The 22232-nt window shown below is 51.4% G+C and overlaps 1 protein-coding gene and 1 long non-coding RNA gene across 3 annotated transcripts; one reads left to right on the forward strand and one right to left on the reverse strand.

Annotated features, from left to right (window-relative positions):
• Positions 1–12076: 12076 nt before the first annotated feature.
• On the reverse strand, positions 12077–12922 carry LOC140259639 (uncharacterized). The gene is made up of 3 exons (XR_011905422.1): positions 12896–12922; positions 12497–12765; positions 12077–12222 (listed from the first exon to the last, which is right to left on the reverse strand). It is a non-coding gene; the product is annotated as an uncharacterized lncRNA (long non-coding RNA).
• Positions 12923–16092: 3170 nt separating this feature from the next.
• LOC140259638 (immunoglobulin lambda-1 light chain-like) lies at positions 16093–20489 on the forward strand. 2 transcript variants are annotated; one of them, XM_072351144.1, is made up of 4 exons: positions 16093–16186; positions 16283–16577; positions 18355–18392; positions 19983–20489. In XM_072351144.1, the coding sequence occupies exons 1-4, from the start codon at positions 16141–16143 to the stop codon at positions 20297–20299; spliced, it is 696 nt and encodes a 231-aa protein (XP_072207245.1). In that variant the 5' UTR covers positions 16093–16140; the 3' UTR covers positions 20300–20489. The 2 variants fall into 2 exon arrangements, with proteins under 2 accessions (XP_072207245.1, XP_072207246.1); XM_072351145.1 differs by having other exon boundaries at positions 16283–16574.
• Positions 20490–22232: the final 1743 nt, after the last annotated feature.

Raw genomic sequence — 22232 nt, forward strand, 5'->3', positions numbered from 1 at the left:
TATGACCTCCTTGCTCCATGGTGCTGCTGTGAGCCCCATTCTCCTGCTGGAGCTGTCTGTGTGCTGTTTCTGTGGTCAGGGCTCTCATCCCCCAATGTGCCAGTGGCCATGGCTGAGGTTTCTTCTCCTTTAATGGCGGCGTTCCATTTCCCACAGTTGTGTGCAGAGGGCTGTATGTGTTGGGCACTCCCTGAGACCCATTTTCTCTCCTCTCCCTCTCCAGGTTCCCTGGTGCAGGCCAGCTGAGTCACTGCTGCCTCAGTGTCAGTGAACCCAGGAGAAACTCAAAATCACCTGCTACAGGGGTAGTAACAACTGGTATGGCTGGCACCAGCAGAAGTCACCTGGCAGTGCCCCTGTCACTGTGATCTATGCTGACACCAACAGACCCTCGAACATCCCTTCACGATTCTCCGGTTCCCTATCTGGCTCCACAGCCACATTAACCATCACTGATGTCCAAGCTGAGGACGAGGGTGACTATTACTGTGGTGTCTGTAAGAGCAGCAATGCTGGTGTAGTGACATGGGGAGATGTGGTGGTGAATTGAAGTCCAGAGCTAAAAATAATGGGTTTCCACCCTTCTCCATTCTGACTTCTGTTGAGATCTCTTTTCCTGTGGTGGTGTTCCCACAGGTAGAAGGAGCAGAAGGAACCAGCAGGGGTCTTGTCAAGAGAGCTGGCACTAGCAGGGACAGTGGATGCCCCAAATGGAAGAGAGGGACGCAGTTATGTCCACTTCTGATGAGAGTTATCCAGAGCAGAGCAGCACATCCCAGGGTCTGAGACGTCTCCTGTGCCCTGAGGTCTGAAAGGGAGTGCATTGATAGCCATGGCCATGTGAAGGTAAGAGTAACATGCCTACTGCAGTAATGCTGCACATAGAGGAAGAAGGGCAGCAAATATTCCTACAGTTCATGTTTGATCTCCATTTAATTATTGCCATACAGCACTAGTGCTGTCGTCCCAGCTAACACAGTAATAGTCAGCCTCGTCCTCGGCTTGGACCCCAGTGATGGTTAATGTGGCAGTGGAGCCGGATTTGGAACCGGAGAATCGTGAAGGGATGTTCGAGGGTCTGTTGGTGTTGCTATAGATCACAGTGACAGGGGCACTGCCAGGTGACTTCTGCTGGTACCAGCCATAATAATAACTTCCAGCATAGCTGCTACCCCCAGAGCAGGTGATCCTGACAGTTTCTCATGGGTTTGCTGACACAGGCTGGTTGAGTCAGCGCTGCCTGCACCATGGAACTGGGAGAGCAGAGAAAAGGGAGCTCAGTGTGTGACAGCCCTCAGCATACAGCAGAGGGACTGAGCCCCAGCACTTGCTGAGCTCCATTTTCTCCAGGTTCCCTGGTGCAGGCAGTGCTGACTCAGCTGGCCTTGATGTCACTGCACCTGGGATAAACAGTCAGGATCACCTGCTCTGGGAGCAGTGGCTACCTATGGCATTTACTGTTAAGGCAGCACCTGCAGAAGACGTGTGGCAGTGCTCATTTCTATGTGATCTACCTGAATGCCATAAGACCCTTGAACATCCCTTCATGATTCTGTTTCCAAATCTGGCTCCATGTCCACGTTAACCATCACTGGGGTCCAAGCCGGGGACAAAGCTGTCTATTACTGTGGGAATGAAGACAGCAATGGTACTGGTGCCACAGAGCAATGGAGATGTGATACACATACCTCCTGTCATTGCAGGGAACAGTTGGCACTGGTACCCACATCTGCTCCTGGATTAACAACAACTATGGCTGGTACCAGCAGAAGTCACCTGGCAGTGCCCCTGTCACTGTGATCTATTACAACGACAAGAGACCCTCAAACATCCCTTCACGATTCTCCGGTTCCAAATCCGGCTCCACTGGCACATTAACCATCACTGGGGTCCAAGCCGATGACGAGGCTGTGTATTACTGTGGGAGTGCAGACAGCAGCACTGATGCTGGTAGTGACAGGGGGAGATGTGAAATTGAGGTACAACCCTAAATTGGAAAATGATGTTTTCTGCCTTTGTACCTCAGGAACATGCTGGGCTGTGTTGCTCAGGTAAGTTTCTCTCTGCATGGCCATGGCTTTGAACATCTTTCCTGTTCTACCTCAGTGTACGGAAGATTACTCTCCCAGTTACTCTGGAGAAACCATAAAGATAATCTACTCCAGGGACAGCAGTGGCTGTGGTTGTGGCTGGTACCTCAGTCAGTGCCTCCGTCACCATGTGGTATAGCAACAGAAAGAGAACTTCAGGCATCACTCCATGATTCTGTTTCTGTATCTGGCTTCAAGAGAATGTTACCATTACCAAGGACAAGGCTGTCTAACGTGTGAGCTACCACAGCAGAGATGCTGGAATAGTGACATAGGAAATTGCAGCTGTGATGTCTACTTCTGAAGTGCCCTGGGACATTGAAGTGTGAACATGCAAAGTCATAACCACAGGGAGGGCACAGGATCATGCCTACAGCCACCACTCTGCATGGCCAAAATGCAGAACCTCAGTGAGCAGGGCTAGGCACAGTGCATACCAACCCTTTGTGGGGACAGCTGTAGTAAATGGAGTTCAGTCATAGTGCAGCGGAGTTGAACCAGTTGGCAGGCTGTCACCAGAGGCATTCCCCAGGGCTCCCCTTGTTTTAATGTGAAATTACAAACAATACTGCTAGGTAATCTCTGTATTGATCTGCTTGAGGGTAGGAAGGCCTTGTAGGCGGATCAGGATAGGCAAGATTGATGCGCTGTGACAAACCCATTGACATTCAAGTGCCAGGGCCTGCACTTAACAACCCAAAGCAGCAGTATAGGCTGAAGAGATGGTTCATTGAAGGGTCTTGCTTGAACAGGCTGATGGTTCAATTTTGTGAGCATGAAGGTATCTTCCAACAGAAATGGGCCCCAGAATCACCTGCAACAAAAAAATACAGCAGGGAAAGCATGAACAACCATGGCCCTGCAGAGGGGACAGGCATCTGCTTTAGCGCCATGAGCTGAACCAGCCAAAAGAGAGAACTCCCATATTACTGTGTCACTATAGAAGCAGGAATGCTGCTGTCCTTGCTCCCACAGTAATAGACAGCCACCTCCTCAGCTTGGACCCCAGTGATGGTTAATGTGGCTCTGGAGCTGGAGAATACTGAAGGGATGATTGAGAGTGTTAGCATAGATCACAGTGACAGGGGCACTGCCAGGTGACTTCTGCTGGTACCAGCCATAAGCATTGTCAATCCCAGAGCAGGTGATCTTGACAGTTACCCCTGGGTTTGCTGAGACTCATTCTGTCTGAGTCAGTGCTGCCTGCACCAGGGAACCTGGAGAGGAAGAGAGAGGGGAGAAAATGGAGTTCAGCAAGTGCCTGACATGTTACACCCAGTGCCAGAAGATGGCACTGATCCCCAAGGCACTGAGACCACGCATGTCAAAGTGGTTCTTTTTCCTCTTCCACTTCTTCTTAGAGTGTCTCTAGAGCCTCCCCCCCTTCCTACTGTTCTCCATCACTGCGTACACCAGGTCTCAGGGCTTTGCTGCATTTCTGTTTCTGCAGGCATTGCCCAGGACCCTGCAGTAAGACCAGGGATCGGTCCCTCTGGGCATAACCATGAGTATGGCTGGTTCCAGGAGAAACCTGGTAGTGGTGCTGTGACTGCGATCCATCGTGACACCAACAGACCCTTGAACATCCCTTTACAATTCTCCAGTTCCACACCATGGTGCCGCCACCACAACCATAACCAGCACTGCTGTCGTAGTTCCTACAGTAATAGACAGCCTCGTCCTCGGCTTGGACCCCAGTGATAGTAAATATGGCTGTGGAGCCGGATTTGGAACTGGAGAATCGTGAAGGGATGTTTGAGGGTCTTTCGTCGTCCCAGTAGATCACAGTGACAGGGGCACTGCCAGGTGACTTCTGCTGGTACCAGCCATAGCTGTTGCTACTCCCAGAGCAGGTGATCGTGACAGTGGCCCTGGGTTTCGCTGACATTGAATCTGTCTGAGTCAGCGCTGCCTGCACCAGGGAACCTGGAGAGGGAGAAGAGAGAACATGGGTTCCCTAATTGCCTGACCAGTGCTGCCCTCTCAGCAAAGCAGTGGGACAGGGTCCATGCCATCGCTAGGACCCAAAATGAGCACAAGTCTATCTACTACTGTGATGGCTTGGGAAGCAGCACTGATGTTGGTAGAATGGCACAGGGAGATGGGGAACTGATTGTTAATACCCTTCTCTGTGTAGCTAGATGTATAGGAGGTTACTCCGACACTTAGCCACATCATACTTGTCCTTGCAAAGGCACAGCACTATATCATCCTCAGCCCTGCTCCATGTTGCTGCGGTGAGCCCCATTCTCCTGCTGCTGGAGCTGCCTCTGTGCTGGGCTCTCATCCTCCAATGTACCCACAGCTGTGGCTGAGGACCCTTCTGCTCTGATGGTGGTCTTCACAATCTCAGTGCTGCTTGGGCAGGGTTGTGCAAAGTGGGCGCTTGTTGAGCCCCATTTTCTCCCCTCTCTTCTCTCCCTCTCCAGGTTGCCTGGTGCAGGCAGCACTGACTCAGCCAGACCTGGGAGAACTGTCAGGATCGCCTGCTCTGGGGATAGCTATGAATATGGCTGGTACCAGCAGAAGTCACCTGGAAGTGCCCCTGTCACTGTGATCCATAGCAACAACAAAAGACCCTCAAACATCCCTTCACGATTCTCTGGCTCCATATCTGGCTATACAAACACATTAACCATCACCGGGGACCAAGCACAGGACAAGGCTGTCTATTACTGTGGTGGCTACGACAGCAGCAGTAATCCTGGTATGGTAACACAGAGATGTGGAAAGAAAAAAAAAACATCACATACAGGTGTTTAAAATGGAGGCTTTCTACCCATCTGTCTCACTGCCAAGCTGGGCTGTACAGCTGAGGCAGGCTCCTGTCCCTTCTCACAGCAAGTGCTTTGCAATGGCCTCCCTCTTCTACACTGTGGTGCAGGAGGAGATTCTGGGGACAGAAGGTACTTCTCTCTGTCCCTGCAAAGTCACACTACTGTGTCATTCTCAGACTTGCTTCCTGTTACTGCTGGCAGTCCCATCGTCCTGCTTCTGGACAGGCATGGATGTAGGTGAGGTCTCTTCTGCAGTGGTGGTGTTCCTCATGCCATGGCTGCCAGGGATGTGTGTTTTGGGCACTCCCTGAGCTCCTTCTTTTCTCCTCTCTCCTCTCCTGGTTCCCTGGTGCAGGCAGCACTGACTCAGCCAGACTGCATCAGCAAACCTGGGAGACACTGTCAAGATCACCTGCTCTGGGAGTACCTATGCTTATGACTGGCACCAGCAGAAGTCACCTGGCAGTGCCCCTGTCGCTCTGATCTATAACAACAACCAGAGACCCTCGAACATCCCTTCACGATTCTCCGGTTCCAAATCCGGCTCCACTGGCACGTTAACCATCACTGGGGTCCAAGCTGAGGACGAGGGTGTCTATTTCTGTGGTAGCTACGACAGCAGCGGTACTGGTACCACAGCAACACAGAGGTGATTCAAAAACCTCCTGCCAGTGCAAGGAGAAGTTAATACTCTTAGGTGCCTCTGTCCTACAGATCCCACCTCCATCCCTGCCCCATGCTACATGGCCCTGGCCCTCCTGATCTTCATGCTCCCAGTCTGTACCCTCAGCCTTGCTGGCTGCCTCCCTGCCATCCTACATCCACCTTTTGTGCACCCCCTTCATGCACTAAGGCAACAGTTCCTCACCTGTCCCAGCTCTGAGAGCACCTGTTCAGTCCCTGCTGGAGGAACACCACCACCTTGTTGGTGCATCAGTGCAGCACCAGTTCTCCTCTGTGTGTCCCTGCAGCATGTTGGTGGCCCTCCCTTGGACTCTCTGCTGTTTGTCTTGGGTCTGTCTCTGCTTGCTCAGTACCACAGCTTTATGCTCTCTGTGGGTATGGGCAGGCATCCACAGCCTTTGCAGTGATTTGGGCAGCCTCTGGCCTGAGTCTTTGCCCCAACTCCATCTTCAGAGCTGCAGTGTGCTGCTCGGCAGCCTCAGCTTACCCCCATTCTCATCCCCAACTCCAGAATCCAGGCTGATGCTGGGACAAGGGTGAGGACTCATGCCCCCCATGGAGTGGCTGCATGCAAGGCAGAGGCTAATGGGCTGCGCCCACAAGAGTTTACTGGGACAGGGAGTAGATGGATGTGTGCAGGCATGAGACATACAGAAGAGCTGCACTGTCCCCAGCTCAGGACATTGAAACCAGCTGAAAGGACACATAAGACCTGGCTGGGGCCCTGCCCTCTCTGTCCTGCAATGTGTGAGGCTGTGCATGGTGTCCTGAACACATCCCAACGAGATGCACAGCACTGCCTCACACCCAGCCCCTGCCTGTAGCAGCTGATGCCTTTGTCTAACTTCCACTGGAGCTGCCTCTGTGCTGAGTTCTTGTCCTCCAAAATACCCACAGCTGTGACTGAGGTCTTTTCTGCTCTGATGGAGGTGGCACATCATAGGAAAAGAGCCCAGACCAGAACAGCTCAGTACAGAGGCAGCAACCAGCAGTGGGAAGATGGGGCTTGGAGTAGCATTGTGGAGCAGGGCTGGGGATGACACAGAGCTGTGCCTTTTCAGGGACAGGTTTGATGCAACAGAACCCAGAGTAACCTTCCATACAGCTCAGTATGCTGAGGAAGGTGTTTACAAATGTGGCCATGCAGAGAAGACATAAGTCTGCCTCAGCTTCATAGGCCGGCTCAGTCATAAGCCAGCAAGAGTGAAAAACCTCAACTTTTAACCCACATCAATGTGTCAGTTCCTCATCTCCCAGTGATACTATACCAGCATCAGTGCTGCTGTCTAAGCCCCCACAGAAATAGTCAGCCTCGTCCTCGGCTTGGACCCCATTGATGGTTAACGTGGCAGTGGAGCCGGATTTGGAACCGGAGAATCGTGAAGGGATGTTCGAGGGTCTTTTGTTGTTGCTGTGGATCACAGTGACAGGGGCACTGCCAGGTGACTTCTGCTGGAACCAGCCATAGCTGTCACTGCTTCTGAAACAGGTGACCCTGACAGTGGCTCCCAGGTTTGCTGACACAGAGGCTGGCTGAGTCAGTGCTGCCTGCACCAGGGAACCTGCAGAGGGACAGGAAAGGGGGCTCAGTGAGCACCTGACATGCACAGCCTCCTTGTTTGAGGGTGGGATGAGGCTGCTGAACACACAGACGCACATGGGACAGCAGGAAACCCACATCTGCTCCAGGATTAACAACATCCATGGCTTGTACCAGCAGAGGATATCTGGCAGTGCCCCTGGGATCCACGCTAACACAGGTAGACCCACAGGTATTCTCTTACAATTCCTTGGGGCCCAGTCCAGGCCCACACACATGAACTATCACATTAACTATCACCGTGGTCCAAGCTGAGGACAGCACTGCCCATTACTGCGGTGGCAATGACAGGAGTGGTGGCCTGAAGATAGCACAGACTCCCTAGGCAATGAGGTTGTTTTTTTCCCTCCTGCTTCCTCTCAGCCCAGCTCTAGAATCTCCCTTCCTTCCTCCTGCTCTCCATCACTGTGTACACCAGGTCTCAGGGGTTCACTGCATTTCTACTCCTGCAGGCACTGCTCAGGGCCCTGCTATAAGACCAGGTATTGGTCACCCTGGGAATAGCCTTGAGTAGGGCTGGTTCCAGGAGAAACCTGGCAGTGGTGCTGTGACTGTGGTCCATCGTGACACCAACAGACCCTCGAACATCCCTTCAAGATTCTCCAGTTCCACATCTGGCTCCATGCACAAACTAACTGTCACTGGAATCCAAGCTGAGGACAAGGCTGAATATTACTGTGGAGACTGAACAGCAGCAGCAATGTTATATTTTGACAATGTGTAGTAAGAACATAAAACAGAAGCCATATCATAGTAAAGTTTTCAGTCCATCTTCCTTGGGCCCTGGGCTTTGGGAATTGTGACTTATGTTACTGCTGTGGGAATTCGGGAGGCCCTTGTCCAGTCTGAATGGCCAGGACCCGACTGTCACCCCAAATTACATTCTAGGAATGAGGGCCATACAGGGTATAGATCCCATTGTCCTTTTCTTGTCCATGCCCAGGTTCCCTGGTGCAGGCATCACTCAGCCAGCCTCAGTGTCAGCAAAGCCAAGAGAAATGGCCAGGATCACCTGTTCTGGGGGTAGCAGCTATGTTGGAAGTTATTATTTGTGGCTGGTTCCAGCAGAAGTCACCTGGCAGTGCCTCTGTGTAAGGTGAAAATAATGCAAAGATGGTAATAATACAATAATAACTAAATATATATTTATATATTATATTATATATAATAAATAAATAATACAATAATAAATAATAAAATAATACAAGAAGAGTGGTGATAAATATCCAAAAGGTTATCTATAGAAAAAACTCACCAGTATAGAAGCCTTCAGTCTGGCTGGAAAATGCTGAGGCAATCTCCACAGAGGAGAGATATCCAAGAGATGCTGCCTTAGTGCCAGTCAGTCCTTAAATGAGGTCTAGAGGAGGTGAAGTCAAGCTCCACCCCTTCTGGGAGCACACCTGAATTACCCTCACCTGTGCTCCCACAGCTGACCCAACACTTGCCTCAGCAGTTTGTGATCACTTGCCTCCTGCTTCTGGATGGGCATGGATGTAGGTGAGGTCTCTTCTGCAATGGTGGTGTTCCTCATGCCATGGCTGCCAGGGATGTGTGTTTTGGGCACTCTCTGAGCTCCTTCTTTTCTCCTCTCCTGGTTCCCTGGTGCAGGCAGCACTGACTCAACCAGACTGCATCAGCAAACCTGGGAGACACTGTCAAGATCACCTGCTCTGGGGGTAGCAGTGGCTATGCTTATGGCTGGCACCAGCAGAAGTCACCTGGCAGTGCCCCTGTCACTGTGATCTATAACAACGACAAGAGACCCTCGAACATCCCTTCACGATTCTCCGGTTCTGCATCCGGCTCCACTGGCACGTTAACCATCACTGATGTCCAAGCCGGGGACGAGGCTGACTATTACTGTGGTAGCTACGACAGCAGCAGTACTGGTACCACAGCGACACAGAGGTGATACACAAACCCTCAAACATCCCTTCACATTTCTCCAGTTCCAGGCACATAAACTGGAGTCCAAGCCAAGGATGAGACTGTGTGGGAGCTGGGAATGCTGCTCCAGTGCTGTATGGTGACAATGATAAGTTGTTATGTCAGTTCTTTTTAATAAGACTGTTTTCTGCCCATCTTCCTTTCAGTCATGCAGAACTGTGACTGTAGCAGTTTCCTGTTCCATCTGCATGGCCACGGCACAGAGCACAGGAGATGTCTCAGACACTGGGATGTGCTGCTCTGCTCTGGACACCTCTCATCAGAAGTGGCCATAGCTGTGTCCCTCTCTTCCATCTGGGGCATCCACTATACCTACTAGTGCCAGCTCTCCCAGCAAGACCCCTACCAGTGCCCTCTGCTCCTTCTAACCAGAACAGTGGGTGCTGCCCCAAGCCACTCCTCTGGACATGTTGCCCCACATTTCCCCAGCACACACTGTCCATTCAGCAGCGTGGGACAGGAAGCACCACAGAAAGAAGAGACCTCAATCACAGCCATAATGGAGACAGACAGAAACCTGCCATTTTTAGCTCTAGCCATCACATCACTGCCATGTCTCCCTGTGTCTCTATACCTACAAAGCTGTTGTCATAGGCCCCACCAGGACAGGAATATGATGGGGGCTCTGCAAAGGCAGCACCACAACAGCTGTGACCCAGAGGGCAGAACTGACTGCCCTCAAGAGCTCTGCCCATGCTGGGAAATGGGCAGCAACAAGGAGGAGGGGAGAAAATCCCACAGTGCCGCCATCACTACCATAACCAGTACTGCTGCTGTCGTAGTTCCCACAGAAGTAGACAGCCTCGTCCTCGGCTTGGACCCCAGTGATGGTTAATGTGCCAGTGGAGCCGGATTGGGAACCGGAGAATCGTGAAGGGATGTTTGAGGGTCTGTTGCTGCTACCATAGATCACAGTGACAGGGGCACTGCCAGGTGACTTCTGCTGGAACCAGCCATAGCCCCAGCTACCCCCAGAGCATGTAATCCTGGCAGTTTATCCCAGGTTCTCTGTTAACAAGGCCAGCTGTTGACTCAGCGCTGCCTGCACCAGGGAACCTGGAAAGGGGAGAAAAATGGGGCTCAGTCAGCATCTGACACACACAGCCCTTCTCCTCCCCGAGCACACAGGCACACACAGACTCAAACACCAACTTCTTCTCCATGGTTTACAGCAACTATGAGTGGTACAAGCAGAAGACACCCGACAATGTCACTGACACTTTAATCTTTAATAACTCCACAATAACCCCCCTTTCCTCTCCCAGTTCTCTGGTGCGGGCAGCACTGACTCAGCCAGCCTCAGTGTCAGCAAACCTGGGAGAAACAGTCAAGATCACCTGCTCTGGGGGTAGCAGCAGCTATTATGGCTGGTACCAGCAGAAGTCACTTGGCAGTGCCCCTGTCACTGTGATCTATGAAAACACCAAGAGACCCTCAAACATCCCTTCACGATTCTCTGGTACCACATCTGGCTCCATAGCAAGGTGTCCTGAACACATCCCAGTGAGATACACAGCACTGCCTCATGCCCAGCCCCTGCCTGTAGTGTCTGATGCCTTTGACTGACTTTGCTGGAGCTGCCTCCATGCTGGGATGCTCTGTGATGAGCTCTGATCTTCCGAAACATCCGTGGCTGTGTCTGATGTCCTTTCCACTCTGATGGTGGTTGCACATTGCAGGTACTGAGCCCAGACCAGAACATATTAGTATGGAGGCAGCTCCAGCAGCAGAAAAACAGGGCTGCCAGCAGCAGGGAAATGATGCTGTGCCACAGTAGGAACAGGAACCAGGAGGATCATTTCCTATGCAACAAGGTATAAAAGAAAGGGGTATTCAAAAACACAGCCATGCAGAGCAGACAGAAACCTGCCTCAGCCCCACAGTCCTGTTCATCCTTAAGTCAGCAAGTAAAGAAAACCTCCTTTTTTAACTCAAGTCTGCAACTCAGTTCTGCATCTTCCTCTGTCTCTATACCAGCATTGGTGCTGCTGTCCTAGCCACCACAGCCTCATCTTCTGACTTTAGTGCCAACTAACCACAATTGGTCTTTGGGAGTCCAGTGAAATGGCAGCATTGAGCAGTGGGAGCACTGGGATGAGAGCTCCCAGTGACTGTGAGGGCAGGTTCTGCATGAGTGGGCTGTATTGTGGGCAGACCAGGGTATAAGGAGTTGAAGTCCAAAGCATAGACCCATTAGCATGACGACGTGCAGCTGTTGAGATCACACTATGGCCTGTGCCACCCTCCTGCAGGCAGTGCTGACCTACAGCTCTGGTGCCCTAGGAAGACCCGCTGTGCCCAGCTGGGGCCTTTAGGCAATGGGCCCTGTCCCACTGCTGCTGGCACTTTTTAAGACTCCCATTTAGTCACTGCAACATCTCTCCATACCAGCACCACTGCCTTCGTAGTTCCCACAGAAATACACAGCCTTGTCCTCAGCTCGGACATCAGTGATGGTTAACGTGCCTGTGGAGCCGGATCGGGAACCAGAGAATCGTGTAGGGATGTTCGAGGGTCTGCCACTGCTACCATAGATCACAGTGACAGGGGCACTGCCAGGTGACTTCTGCTGGTACCAGCCATAGCTGCCACTACCCCCAGAGCAGCTGATCTTGGGGCTTTAACCCAGGTTTGCTGACACTGAGGCTGGCTGAGTCAGCGCTGCCTGCACCAGGGAACCTGGAGAGGAGAGAGAATGGGCTTAACAAGTGCCTGACATACACAGCCCTCCCAGGCAGCAGTGGGACAGGGAACACAACCATTAAAGGAGAAGGGTTTTCAGCCATGGTCACAGACCCAAAGGATGAGAGCCCAGCCCAGAGGCATTGCCATGGAGCAGGGCTGGGGATGACAAAACACTGTGTCTTTACACGGATGGTTACAAAATGTGTCTGAGTGCCAGAGTAACCTCTCATACATCTAGATACATAGAGGAGGGCATTTACAAACATGGCCATGCTGAGAAGGCAAATCTGTCTCAGCCCCACAGCCTTGATCAACCATAAATCAGGAAGTACAGAAATCTTCCATTTTAAACGCAGGTTTGTAGCTCATTTTCCCATCTTCCTGTGTCACTGTTCCCCAGCATGGACTCCAGTGATAGCTAACCATGATCAGCCTCCTGTGAGCCAAGGAAAACAGTGTAGTGAGCAGGGAGAGCACTGCAATAAGAGCTGATAGTGATCATAGGGGCCCATACTGCAGGCATAAGGGAGTTTAAGAATGAATCGTGGCCCATGGCATAGCCCTGCCAACATGGGGAGGCACAGCTATAGGAATTGCACCGTGGCTGGAACCAACCTGTTACAGTGGGAGGTGACCCTGCCTATAGTTGGAACTCAATGGTCTTAAAAGGTCCCTTCCAACCAAATCATTCAATAAGAGTTTATGATCACCTGCTCTGGAAGTAGCTACAGCTATAGCTGGCACCAGCAGAAGTCACCTGGCAGTGCCCCTGTCACTGTGATCTATGGAAACACCAACAGACCCGCAAACATCCCTTCACGATTCTCTGGTTCCTACTCTGGCTCCACAGCCACATTAACCATCACTGGGGTCCAGGCTGAGGGCAAGGCTGACTATTACTGTGGGAGCATAGACAGCAGCTATGTTGGTATTGCAGTGACACGGAGCAGTGGAGAATGACACGTAATCCTTCATACACCTGTAAGGTTATAAGATGATGAAAAGTAAGCAATAATAGCAGAGGTGCACAGACCTAGACTACAGCAAACAAGAACAAGTCCAGATACAGCAGCCACAGACACAAAAGCAAAGAAAGAAAAACTGCTCACCTTTAGAAGGCCCCAGGTGCATAAGAATCTCTAGCAAGATACTCGCACCTCCACTGCCAACCCTTAAATGAGGTCTGGGAAGAGGTGCATCCTGGTTCCACCACTTCCAGTCACTCAGGTACATTGCATGCAGCTGAGCCCCTCTGGATTGGCCTTGCCTTCCCACCAGGTGCTCAATTGTTTCAGGCTGTGGCTCAGCATTTCCACTACAGCATCACAGGGAGCAGGTGTCAGTCTCCACTGTTCCCATGTGGGTGTCCCAGGAGACTTGAAGGCACAAGTGACAGTGAGGGCTCCCACCTTTATCCATGGTTAACAGACATTATGTTTACGTTTTACAGCAGCATAAACCTGGCAGTGGCATTGTTGCTGAGATGCTGCTGTCCCAGCCACCACAGTAATAGACAGCTACATCTTCAGCTTGGACCCCAGTGATGGTTAACGTGCCTGTGGAGCTGGATCCAGAACCAGAGAATCGTGAAGGGATGTTTGAGGGTCTCTCATCATCACAGTCTGTTGCTGCTATCGTAGATCACAGTGACAGGGGCACTGCCAGGTGTCTGTCAGTGACAGCCCTAGTCGTTGCTATAACCCCCAGAGCAGGTGAGCCTGATGGTTCCTACCAGGTTTGCTGACACTGAGGCTTGCTGAGTCAGCGCTGCCTGCACCAGGGAACCGGGAGAGGGAGAGAGGGGAGAAAATGGAGCTCAGCAATTACCCGACACACACAGCCCTTCCGAGGCTGTGGGATGAGACCCAGTGCACAGTCACATGTGGAATATCAAGACACATCTATAATAATCTCAATCTGGTTATCAACAACTATGGCTGGTTGTTATATTGTAGCGTGTCACATGGCAGTGCCCCTGTCACTGTGATCTCCTACGATGATGAGAGACCCTCAAACATCCCTTCATGATTCTCTGGTTCCAAATCTGGCTCCACTGCCACATTAACCATCACTGGGGTCCAAGCTGAGGATGAGGCTGTCTATTACTGTGGGAATGAAGACAGCAGTGGTACTGGTGCCATAGTGACACAGAGCAATGGAGAAGGGTACACGGCCCTGAAATCTCAGGGAGCAGCCTGCAGCCTCTGCTGTGCCATTATTCTGGTGACACAAGTCCCAGGATGACCCAGCACTGTGGCTATGCCAGGCGCCCTCCTATAGAGCCTCAGAACTTTGCCTACCACTCAGGGAGGGGAGGGTCCCAGCAGCCCTGTCCCTGCCCTGCGATACACATAGCCCCTGGCCCCCATCTCCTGCTGCCCACCCTTCTTGCCTTCCTGTGTTGCTGTTGCAGGGTTGCTTCTGCTTCATGCTGGTTTCTTCCTCCTGGAGGTTGCCAAAAGCTGGACCCTGGGCAACTCTGGTTCATAAATACTCAATGGCCCCTAAGTAGGGCAGACATGGGCACGTGCAAGTGCCTGGAATGACCTGCAGGCATAGGTGGCAGTGGGGGCTTTTGGCTTAAGCAGCACCTGCCTGGGGTAGGGGCAGTACCCTGTGCATGAACAGTGCTGCAGGGCTCAGCTCAGCTCATCACCCAGGCATCAACCTGACTGACTCTGTGGTCACATTAACCTTCACAAGGGCTCAAGGCAAGGCTGTTTATTACTGCTGTGGCAAAGAAAGAAGCACTAGCCATGGTCATAGAGAATTCCAGCACAGTGTTGGGCTCAAGGGCTCTGTTGTGCAGGGAGACAGAGACCTGGGGAGAAGGGAAGTCATTGAGATTGGGCTGACACCAGGGGTGCGAGCCCAGGCAAGAGATCAGCAGAGAAAGAAAGAAGAAGTGCAGGTGTTGGGGATAGGGAAAGCCCCAAATGGCTGGAGCTGGTGGGGCCACTGGAGATCTCTGCCCATCCTGCTCCATGCTGGGGCAGCTGCTGAAGGCTGACCACGGCCTGCCCAGTCAGGTTGTGAAGGTCACCAGGGATGGAGACTTCACAGCTATCTGGGACACGTGTTCCAACGTTTGATCAGCCTTGCAGCAAAAACGAGTGTTTTGCTCTATTGAACAGTGTTCAACAAATACGATCAGTGGGCTGGAACATCTCTCCTACGAAGAAAGGCTGCGAGAGCTGGGTCTGGAGAAGAGAAGGCTCTGGGGCAACCTCCCTGCAGCCTTTCAGTGCTTAAAGGGGGCTCATGAGAATGACGGAGGGAGACTTTGTACAAGGTCCCGTAGCGATGTGACAAGGAGAAATGGTTTAAAGTGGAAAGAAGGTAGACCTAGGTTAGCTATAAAGAAGAAATTCTTCACTCAGAGGTAATGAAGCACTGTAACAGGTTGCCTGGAGAAGTATTGGATGCTTCCTTCCCAGCTGGGCCCAAGGCCAGACTGGATGAGCTCTGGGTAGCCTGTTTTGGTGAGAGGTGTCCGTGCCTGTGGCATGGCTTGGAACTGAGTGGGCTTTGAGGTCCTTCTCAGTCCAAATCGTTCTATGTTCCTGTGGTTCCCTGTATTTCAGTCTTTGCCTGTTGACAGTGGTGCTACCGTTGGATAACTCTACTCAGCTCTGTTTCATTCCTGCCCCAAAGCAGTAATCCCATGGATAAGCGATGCTCTGAGGCCTTCACTACCCTCAGGGCTCCTGCTGACCCTGGTGGCCTCCTTTGCAGCACAAGCCCTTTGCTGGCTGTACTGATGCTGAGGGTCCTGCCAGCCCCCAGGGCCTTTTCTGCCCAGACACTGCCACCGGCTAAAACCCAGCCTGCCCAGAGCACAGCCTCAATGTCTGAGGGGTGAAACGGGGCAGGGTCAGCACTGCAGGCAGCACTGCTCAAGAAACGCTTAGATGTTGTACTGAGGGATGTGGTTTAGTGGGAAATATTGGTGATAAGTGTATGGTTGGACTAGAGGATCTTAAAGGTCTTTTCCAACCTTGGTGATACTCTGATTCTATGAAGGGAGCCATGGCCTGCTCCCACCATGCCCCGCCAGTCCGGGTCTCCCCAGCACTTTGGTACCACAGCAGCTGGGCCCACTCTGGGACCGGTGTGGGCCAGGGTGCTGCCACGTGTCCCCGCTGCAACGCCTGGCCAACCCCACAGTGCCACAGTGCAGGGGTCGGGCCAGGAGTGGGCAGGGAGGTGTGGGGAGAGGCGTAGGACGCGGCTGGGAGCGCAGGGAGTTATTTGCATGGGAGGCGTGCCGCGGAAGGACGCGGGTATAAAAGGGCATCGAGGTCCACAGCACAGCTCCATCTGCGTGGGGACACACAGCCGCTGGGATTGCGCCATGGCCTGGGCTCCTCTCCTGCTGGCGGTGCTCGCCCACACCACAGGTACTCGTTGCGCTCGGTCAGGGACTTTGAGCACGGGGGGTCTGTGCGCGTCGGGCAATCGCTGATCTCTGTTTTCTCCCCTCTCTCCCTCTCCAGGTTCCCTGGTGCAGGCAGCGCTGACTCAGACGCCGTCCCAGTTGACAAAAAACGTGGGAGAAACGGTCACGATCAGCTGCTCTGGGAGTAGCTACAGCTATGGCTGGCACCAGCAGAAGTCACCTGGCAGTGCCCCTGTCACTGTGATCTATGCTAACACCAACAGACCCTCGAACATCCCTTCACGATTCTCCGGTTCCCGATCCGGCTCCACTGGCACGTTAACCATCACTGATGTCCAAGCCGAGGATGAGGCTGTCTACTTCTGTGGTAGCTACGACAGCAGCAGTACTGCTGCACGGTGATGCAAAGCAATGAGGAAATGATACAAAAACCTCCTGTCACTGCAAGGAGCAGCTGGTGGTTTTTACTCTCTCTGTCTTACAAGTCCCACCTTCATTCATGCCCTGTGCTGCAGAGCCCGCGTCCTTCTTCACCCTCAGGCTGCACCCCAGGTCCAGCTGTCTGCCTCCCTACCATCCTGCATCCACCATTTGTAGTGTCTCCTGCATGCACCGGGCCGACAGCTCCTCATCTGCTCCTGCTCCCACTGAGACCACCTGCCCAGTCCCTGCTGGAGGGCTGCCACCACTCGACTGCTACATCAGCACAGTACCAGTTCTCTTACATGCATCCCTCTGAGGTAAAGAGCTGGACTTCTAAGCCCCCTTAGTTTACTCCTCTAAAATGAAACTGAAACCCCACGAAAGTCTCAGAAATACCCAGAAACTGCTCATCCACAGTATACGGCATCAGCTTCAGCTACATACTTTGCACAGACTGTTCCAATGAGTTTGTGTCTCTTGCACCAACCACTTGCACCTAAGCCTTCCGAGAGGCAAACCAAACCTTTGAAACAGAAAGTACTTCCAACCACAAAATCTTTGATGCATCATTCATTTTCTGGTGACTCAGGAGATTCACCAACTCTGCCTCTTTCTATAACTGCTTGAACTAACCACGGCATTTGCATATTTGTGGGTTCATTTTTAAGCCAGTGCCTTGACTCTGGCACCTCTGGTTGGGCATCAACATCCTCTTCACATTTTCTTTTCCTCTCCTGAGGAGGATGTGGGCAGCAGAGACAGGGCAGTGGTGCACCAACGGGATAAAGCTGGGCCCAGTGAACTGGAAGAACAACATCAATGAGAGTAAGGCCATCGAAACAGACAGGCCTGAATTGGAGGGGCTGCACTAAAGCTGGTCGACAGGCAAGAACATTATTCAGTGGGTGCCTGTGGCAGGTTGACATGACTTCAGCCAAGACCTTGAGCAACAATGGCACAGCTACTGGATATCCCTTAGGAGAGGTGAGGAGGATGCACAAACACCATCTGCACTCCATGACCTGCAGCAGGCAGCAGGGCTCGGCCACACGTGAGGCTGGGCATGGACCACTGCTTGAGATTCTGTGCAGCTGTATGTCACTGCAGGTATTTCCCTGGTGAGACCTCAGGAATGAACTGATCATCCTCAGGAAGTTGCTCTGTGTTCACTTACAGTCTTCCTCAGCAGTAAGCGGGAGCTTGGGCCCTTCCCAGCCTTTGTATTTTTTCAGTTGGCTTTGTTTTCTTTATCCAGTTTTGGCTATGGCAGTATATCCTTGGTCTGCCTAGCCACACTGAAATGTACTGAAATGCTCCTTTCCTGATTTACAGAAAGAAGGTGATATGGCCTGAATGCTCTGTTCTGGTCCTCTGAAATCTGCAAAGTCCCTTCTGATTGTGTCCTTGGAACTGAACATCCTTGTTCACCTCATCAGAATGCAGCTGGGGAGCCGGAGGCAGCAGTGCATGGCACCAGGATCCCCTGGGGCATTTCTTGCCTGCAGGGCCTGGTTGCTCCACATGGCTGACACAGGGGCACGCCTGCTGTACCGGCCCCTGGCACCACCATCCAGTTGTGTCCATTCCATCACTGTTGTCCTATTGTGTCCAGCTCATCACCTCTATTCTGCTTTGTCAACCAGGACACTTCCAACCCATCACTTCCGACCCATCACCACATCTTGGAACCTCTACAGGACCCCTGCCATGAGGTGGGAGGTTTTTGCATTGCTCTGTATCACTGTGTGGTATATTTGGGGCCGGGACCATGTTGACCGTCCTAGGTGAGTCGCTGACCTCGTCTCGGTCTTTCTTCCCCCATTTTGAAATTGTGACATTTTGTTGATTTTTGGTGATTTGGGGGTTTTTCCCGGACTTGGCGTCAGGCTGGGGTCTGCCTTTAGCGCAGGGACGGGCACTCGGCGCGGCAGCCTGGGCTCAGTCTTGTCCCTGCTGACCCGGAGGGCTCTGGCGTGCGCTATGGAGGACTTGGGGTTATTTTGTCAACGGAAAGATCTTAAAATTAGACTAGAAAATATCCCTGAGGTCTGTCTCTGCCACGCGACTTTAGAAATTGTGTTTGGGTTGATAAGAAGTTTTTGTCTTTGTCAAGAAATGAGTTGGGAGTTGTTAGTCCTTCCCTCTTAGTCCTAAGGACTAAGACCCTTGTCCCCAGTCTGATCTCTCACTGGGGACCCTGTTGGCTCCAGTGCCATGAGGAGTCCAAGTAAGACTAAGACAGTGACCTTGGAGGCTGAAATTCAGTTCTTCAGAGGTTTAAGGCACAGTGTCCAGGTAAGTGCTGTTAAAAAATGAAGGTTATTCTGCTGAAAAAGCTGACAGGAATATTTTGTAATTTTTGGTAAATATATTTTTATATATATTATATATATATATATATTATATATAATATTATATATAATATAATTAATATAATTATAATATATATATTATAATATATATAATATTTTTGTAGAGATATATATAATATATATATCATATATATAAAGAGAGAGAGAGAAAAAAATACATATTGTTATTTTTTCTAGGAGAAATTGGCCAAAAAACCCAATCGGAGCCAAATTATTTAGGGCATAAGTCCAAAATAAAGATGTAGTTCAACAAATTCCCAGTGGAAAGTCTTTAACGGGGCAGTTCTCCCCCATTTTCTGTTGTAGGTATAAATGAGGATATAGATGTGTGTATAGGTACAGATTTGGCTGTTTGATAAGCAGTCTGAGTAAATCTTGCCTTCCTCACAGCAGTTTTTAGTTGCACTTTTTGTGAGACAGGTCTGAAGATGTCTTGAGGCAGAAAGAGCCCGAAAAATGGAGTGTTTTTTCTTTGAAATTTTAATTAAAATAAAAAAATATATAGCCTTGCAGCACAGAAGAAAAGGGATAATGGCAGCTAACCAGAGTTCTAAAGCTCTGGATCAGGTTCACCCAAATACATATGAAATTTAGTGTGTGGATATATATATATATAAATGTATGTATGTATACAAAAGGAATTGCTTATCTATTAAAAAAATAATATATATATATATATATATAAATATATTACAAAGACTTATTATAGATATGTACATAAGATCTAACACGTATATGTATATATGCAGTCTGCTGTATGCTTTATATGATTTTTATAGATTTAACATGTATTTTATATACAGATTATATATCTATAATGTATTTTATCTGTAGAAAGAACTATGGTATAAAATGTGTATATATATATATACATATACATGTATAACATCCATGATATGGATGGGCGGATGTGTTTTGCATTAGAGATGTACATGTGTATATGTACATACACACACACGTGTACCCATACATACACGTGGCCACTCTGCTTCTCTCTTGCAGGCCAGCCCAAGGCGTCCCCCACCATCTCCCTCTTCCCACCATCAAATGAGGAGCTGCAGGAGCAGACCAAGGCCACCCTGGTGTGCCTAATTAACGACTTCTACCCCAGCCCAGTGACAGTGGAGTGGTCGGTCGATGGATCCACCCGCACTGGCGAGACCACAACACCTCAGCGGCAGAGCAACAGCCAGTACATGGCCAGCAGCTACCTGACTCTGTCTGCCAGCGACTGGTCAAGCCACGAGAACTACGTCTGCAAGGTCACGCACGACGGCACCTCTTTCACGAAGAGCCTGAGGAGGTCCGAGTGCTCTTAGTCCCACTGGGGGTGCAATGCGAGGACCGTGGTTCCTCACCATCCCTGTTCCTCTGGGCAACTGCCGGTGGCAGCAGCCCCAACTTCCCACTCCCACCATGCCTCCCCCACCCACCTCTGCCTATCGCCTCCTCTTGCCCCCACCCCTCCAGATGTCACATTAATAAACACGACGCTGAACTAGTGCTGACTCTGCATCCATGTCTCTGTGTCTTTTTGCGTGCTGTCTGCATCTCACTGAGTGGGATCGGCCCCAGTGTGGGGGAGGGCTGGGGGGCACATACACACATAATGGTAATGCTGGGGGGGTCCACAGCTCAGCACTGGGGACACTGGTGTGTACCCGGCACCACCAACACCTAAGACAGGGTGCTTTGGGGCAGTCTAAGGTCTGTGCTGGCACTGAGCACAGGGCTGTGGCCATGCTGTCCTCATCTCCCACCCACTACAGTCTGTGTGCCAGGTCCCTTGCAGGGATTTGCTTTATGCAGGGGACATGGGCATTTCTGGTTTTGTTTCCTTGAGTTCAGACACCCTGGTGTCCCCAGTGTGTGAATGCTCCTTTGTGCCCTGTGCCTGCAGCAGCCTGACCCTCCACACACCACATGCCTTGAGTGCACCCCATCCCTGTCCCAGTCCTGGTCCCTGCTCCCCAGGGAGATTTTGCAGTGGCCCCTGTAGGGCAGCTCTGAGCCCAGCCCCCAGCAGCCAGCAAGCAGAAAGCACTGCTGTGCACAGCTTGTCAGCTGTGCGTCCTCCTTGCTGAGGAGGATCTGTCTTTGCTGAGTCCATCTGTCCTGTCCCCCTCAACCTCCGTCGATGCTGCCCACCTCAACACATCTACCCATCTACTCCATCTACACCGATATCTCCATTCATCCCACCCACCCAAACACGTCCATCCATCACCAACACCTCCATCCAATCTGCACGCTCCAACACCTCCAACCATCCCACCTACACCACCACGCTGACCTGCTACAGCCACTCCAACACAACCATCCACACCAGTGTCCATCCTATCTGCCCACCCAATGTCTCCATCCATCCGCTGGTGGGGTGCCAGGACACAGGGCCAGCTCTGCAGTCAGGACAGAGGTTTTTGCATGGCCCCATACCGTGCTGTTGCAGGAGGGATGCTCTGAAACCTCGGCTGGCCACTTTTTCCACAGTAGAGTTGTAACAATTTTGTAATGTAAAAGCTTTCCTCCAGTTCATGGAGGGGCTGGGACCTCTCAGCTCCATGGGCAGGTATTCTTGACACTGGGGGCAGTATCCGACGGGTAGAATCAGGCTGAGTTTCATTTTCTCCCCCTCAGAAACTCTGTTTTTGCAGTTGAATGTGAATTTTTGCTTTCTGCTGTATGAGTTGTTTTTATTCCCTGGATTTAGACAGGGACTTCGCAGTCTTCATTCTCCCTGTGCCACATGCACAGTTTGCCACACAGGGCTGTGCTGTCCTCATACCTCTGTGCCCAAATCGCTTCCCTCTGCCCACGCTTGCAAAGCTGAGCCCTGCAGGCTGCCGTGCTGGATTGACATGAGCCCTGAGATTGGTACAGAAATGGTGACTTTGGGGTTTTTCCTGCACTCGGGAAGCTGAAGGCTCAATGCTCAGTGATGGATTTACCAAACCGTGCCCTGAGGCAGATGCTCATGCTGGATAAAGTTACCAGAGCACAGGGAACCAGGCGCTGGGTAGGGATTTCTCATGGGTCCCACTTAGAAAGCTGCAGGCTGCAAGCGAGGCTCTGCCTTCACGCTTCACACTCGAAAGGATCACCTCACTAATTATTGATTAAAAGATTTTGCTAAACCATTTCCAGAAGCAACAACCCACTGAGGAGAGGGTGCTGAATTATACATCACAGCACCACGGCCTGGCCCTCGTGGCAGGGCTGCATGGAACCCACAGTGGCACTCAGTGGGACAAC

Source organism: Excalfactoria chinensis, chromosome 16 (genome assembly GCF_039878825.1).
Source record: "Excalfactoria chinensis isolate bCotChi1 chromosome 16, bCotChi1.hap2, whole genome shotgun sequence".
Taxonomy (NCBI): Eukaryota; Metazoa; Chordata; class Aves; order Galliformes; family Phasianidae; genus Excalfactoria; species Excalfactoria chinensis.

Coding starts and splice junctions, on each gene's coding strand:
- LOC140259638 (XM_072351144.1), top strand. CDS start 16,141: ATGGCCTGGGCTCCTCTCCTGCTGGCGGTGCTCGCCCACACCACAG. Junction 16,578..18,354: donor TACGACAGCAGCAGTACTGC/TGCACGGTGATG, acceptor TGTATCACTGTG/TGGTATATTTGGGGCCGGGA. Junction 18,393..19,982: donor GACCATGTTGACCGTCCTAG/GTGAGTCGCTGA, acceptor TCTCTCTTGCAG/GCCAGCCCAAGGCGTCCCCC.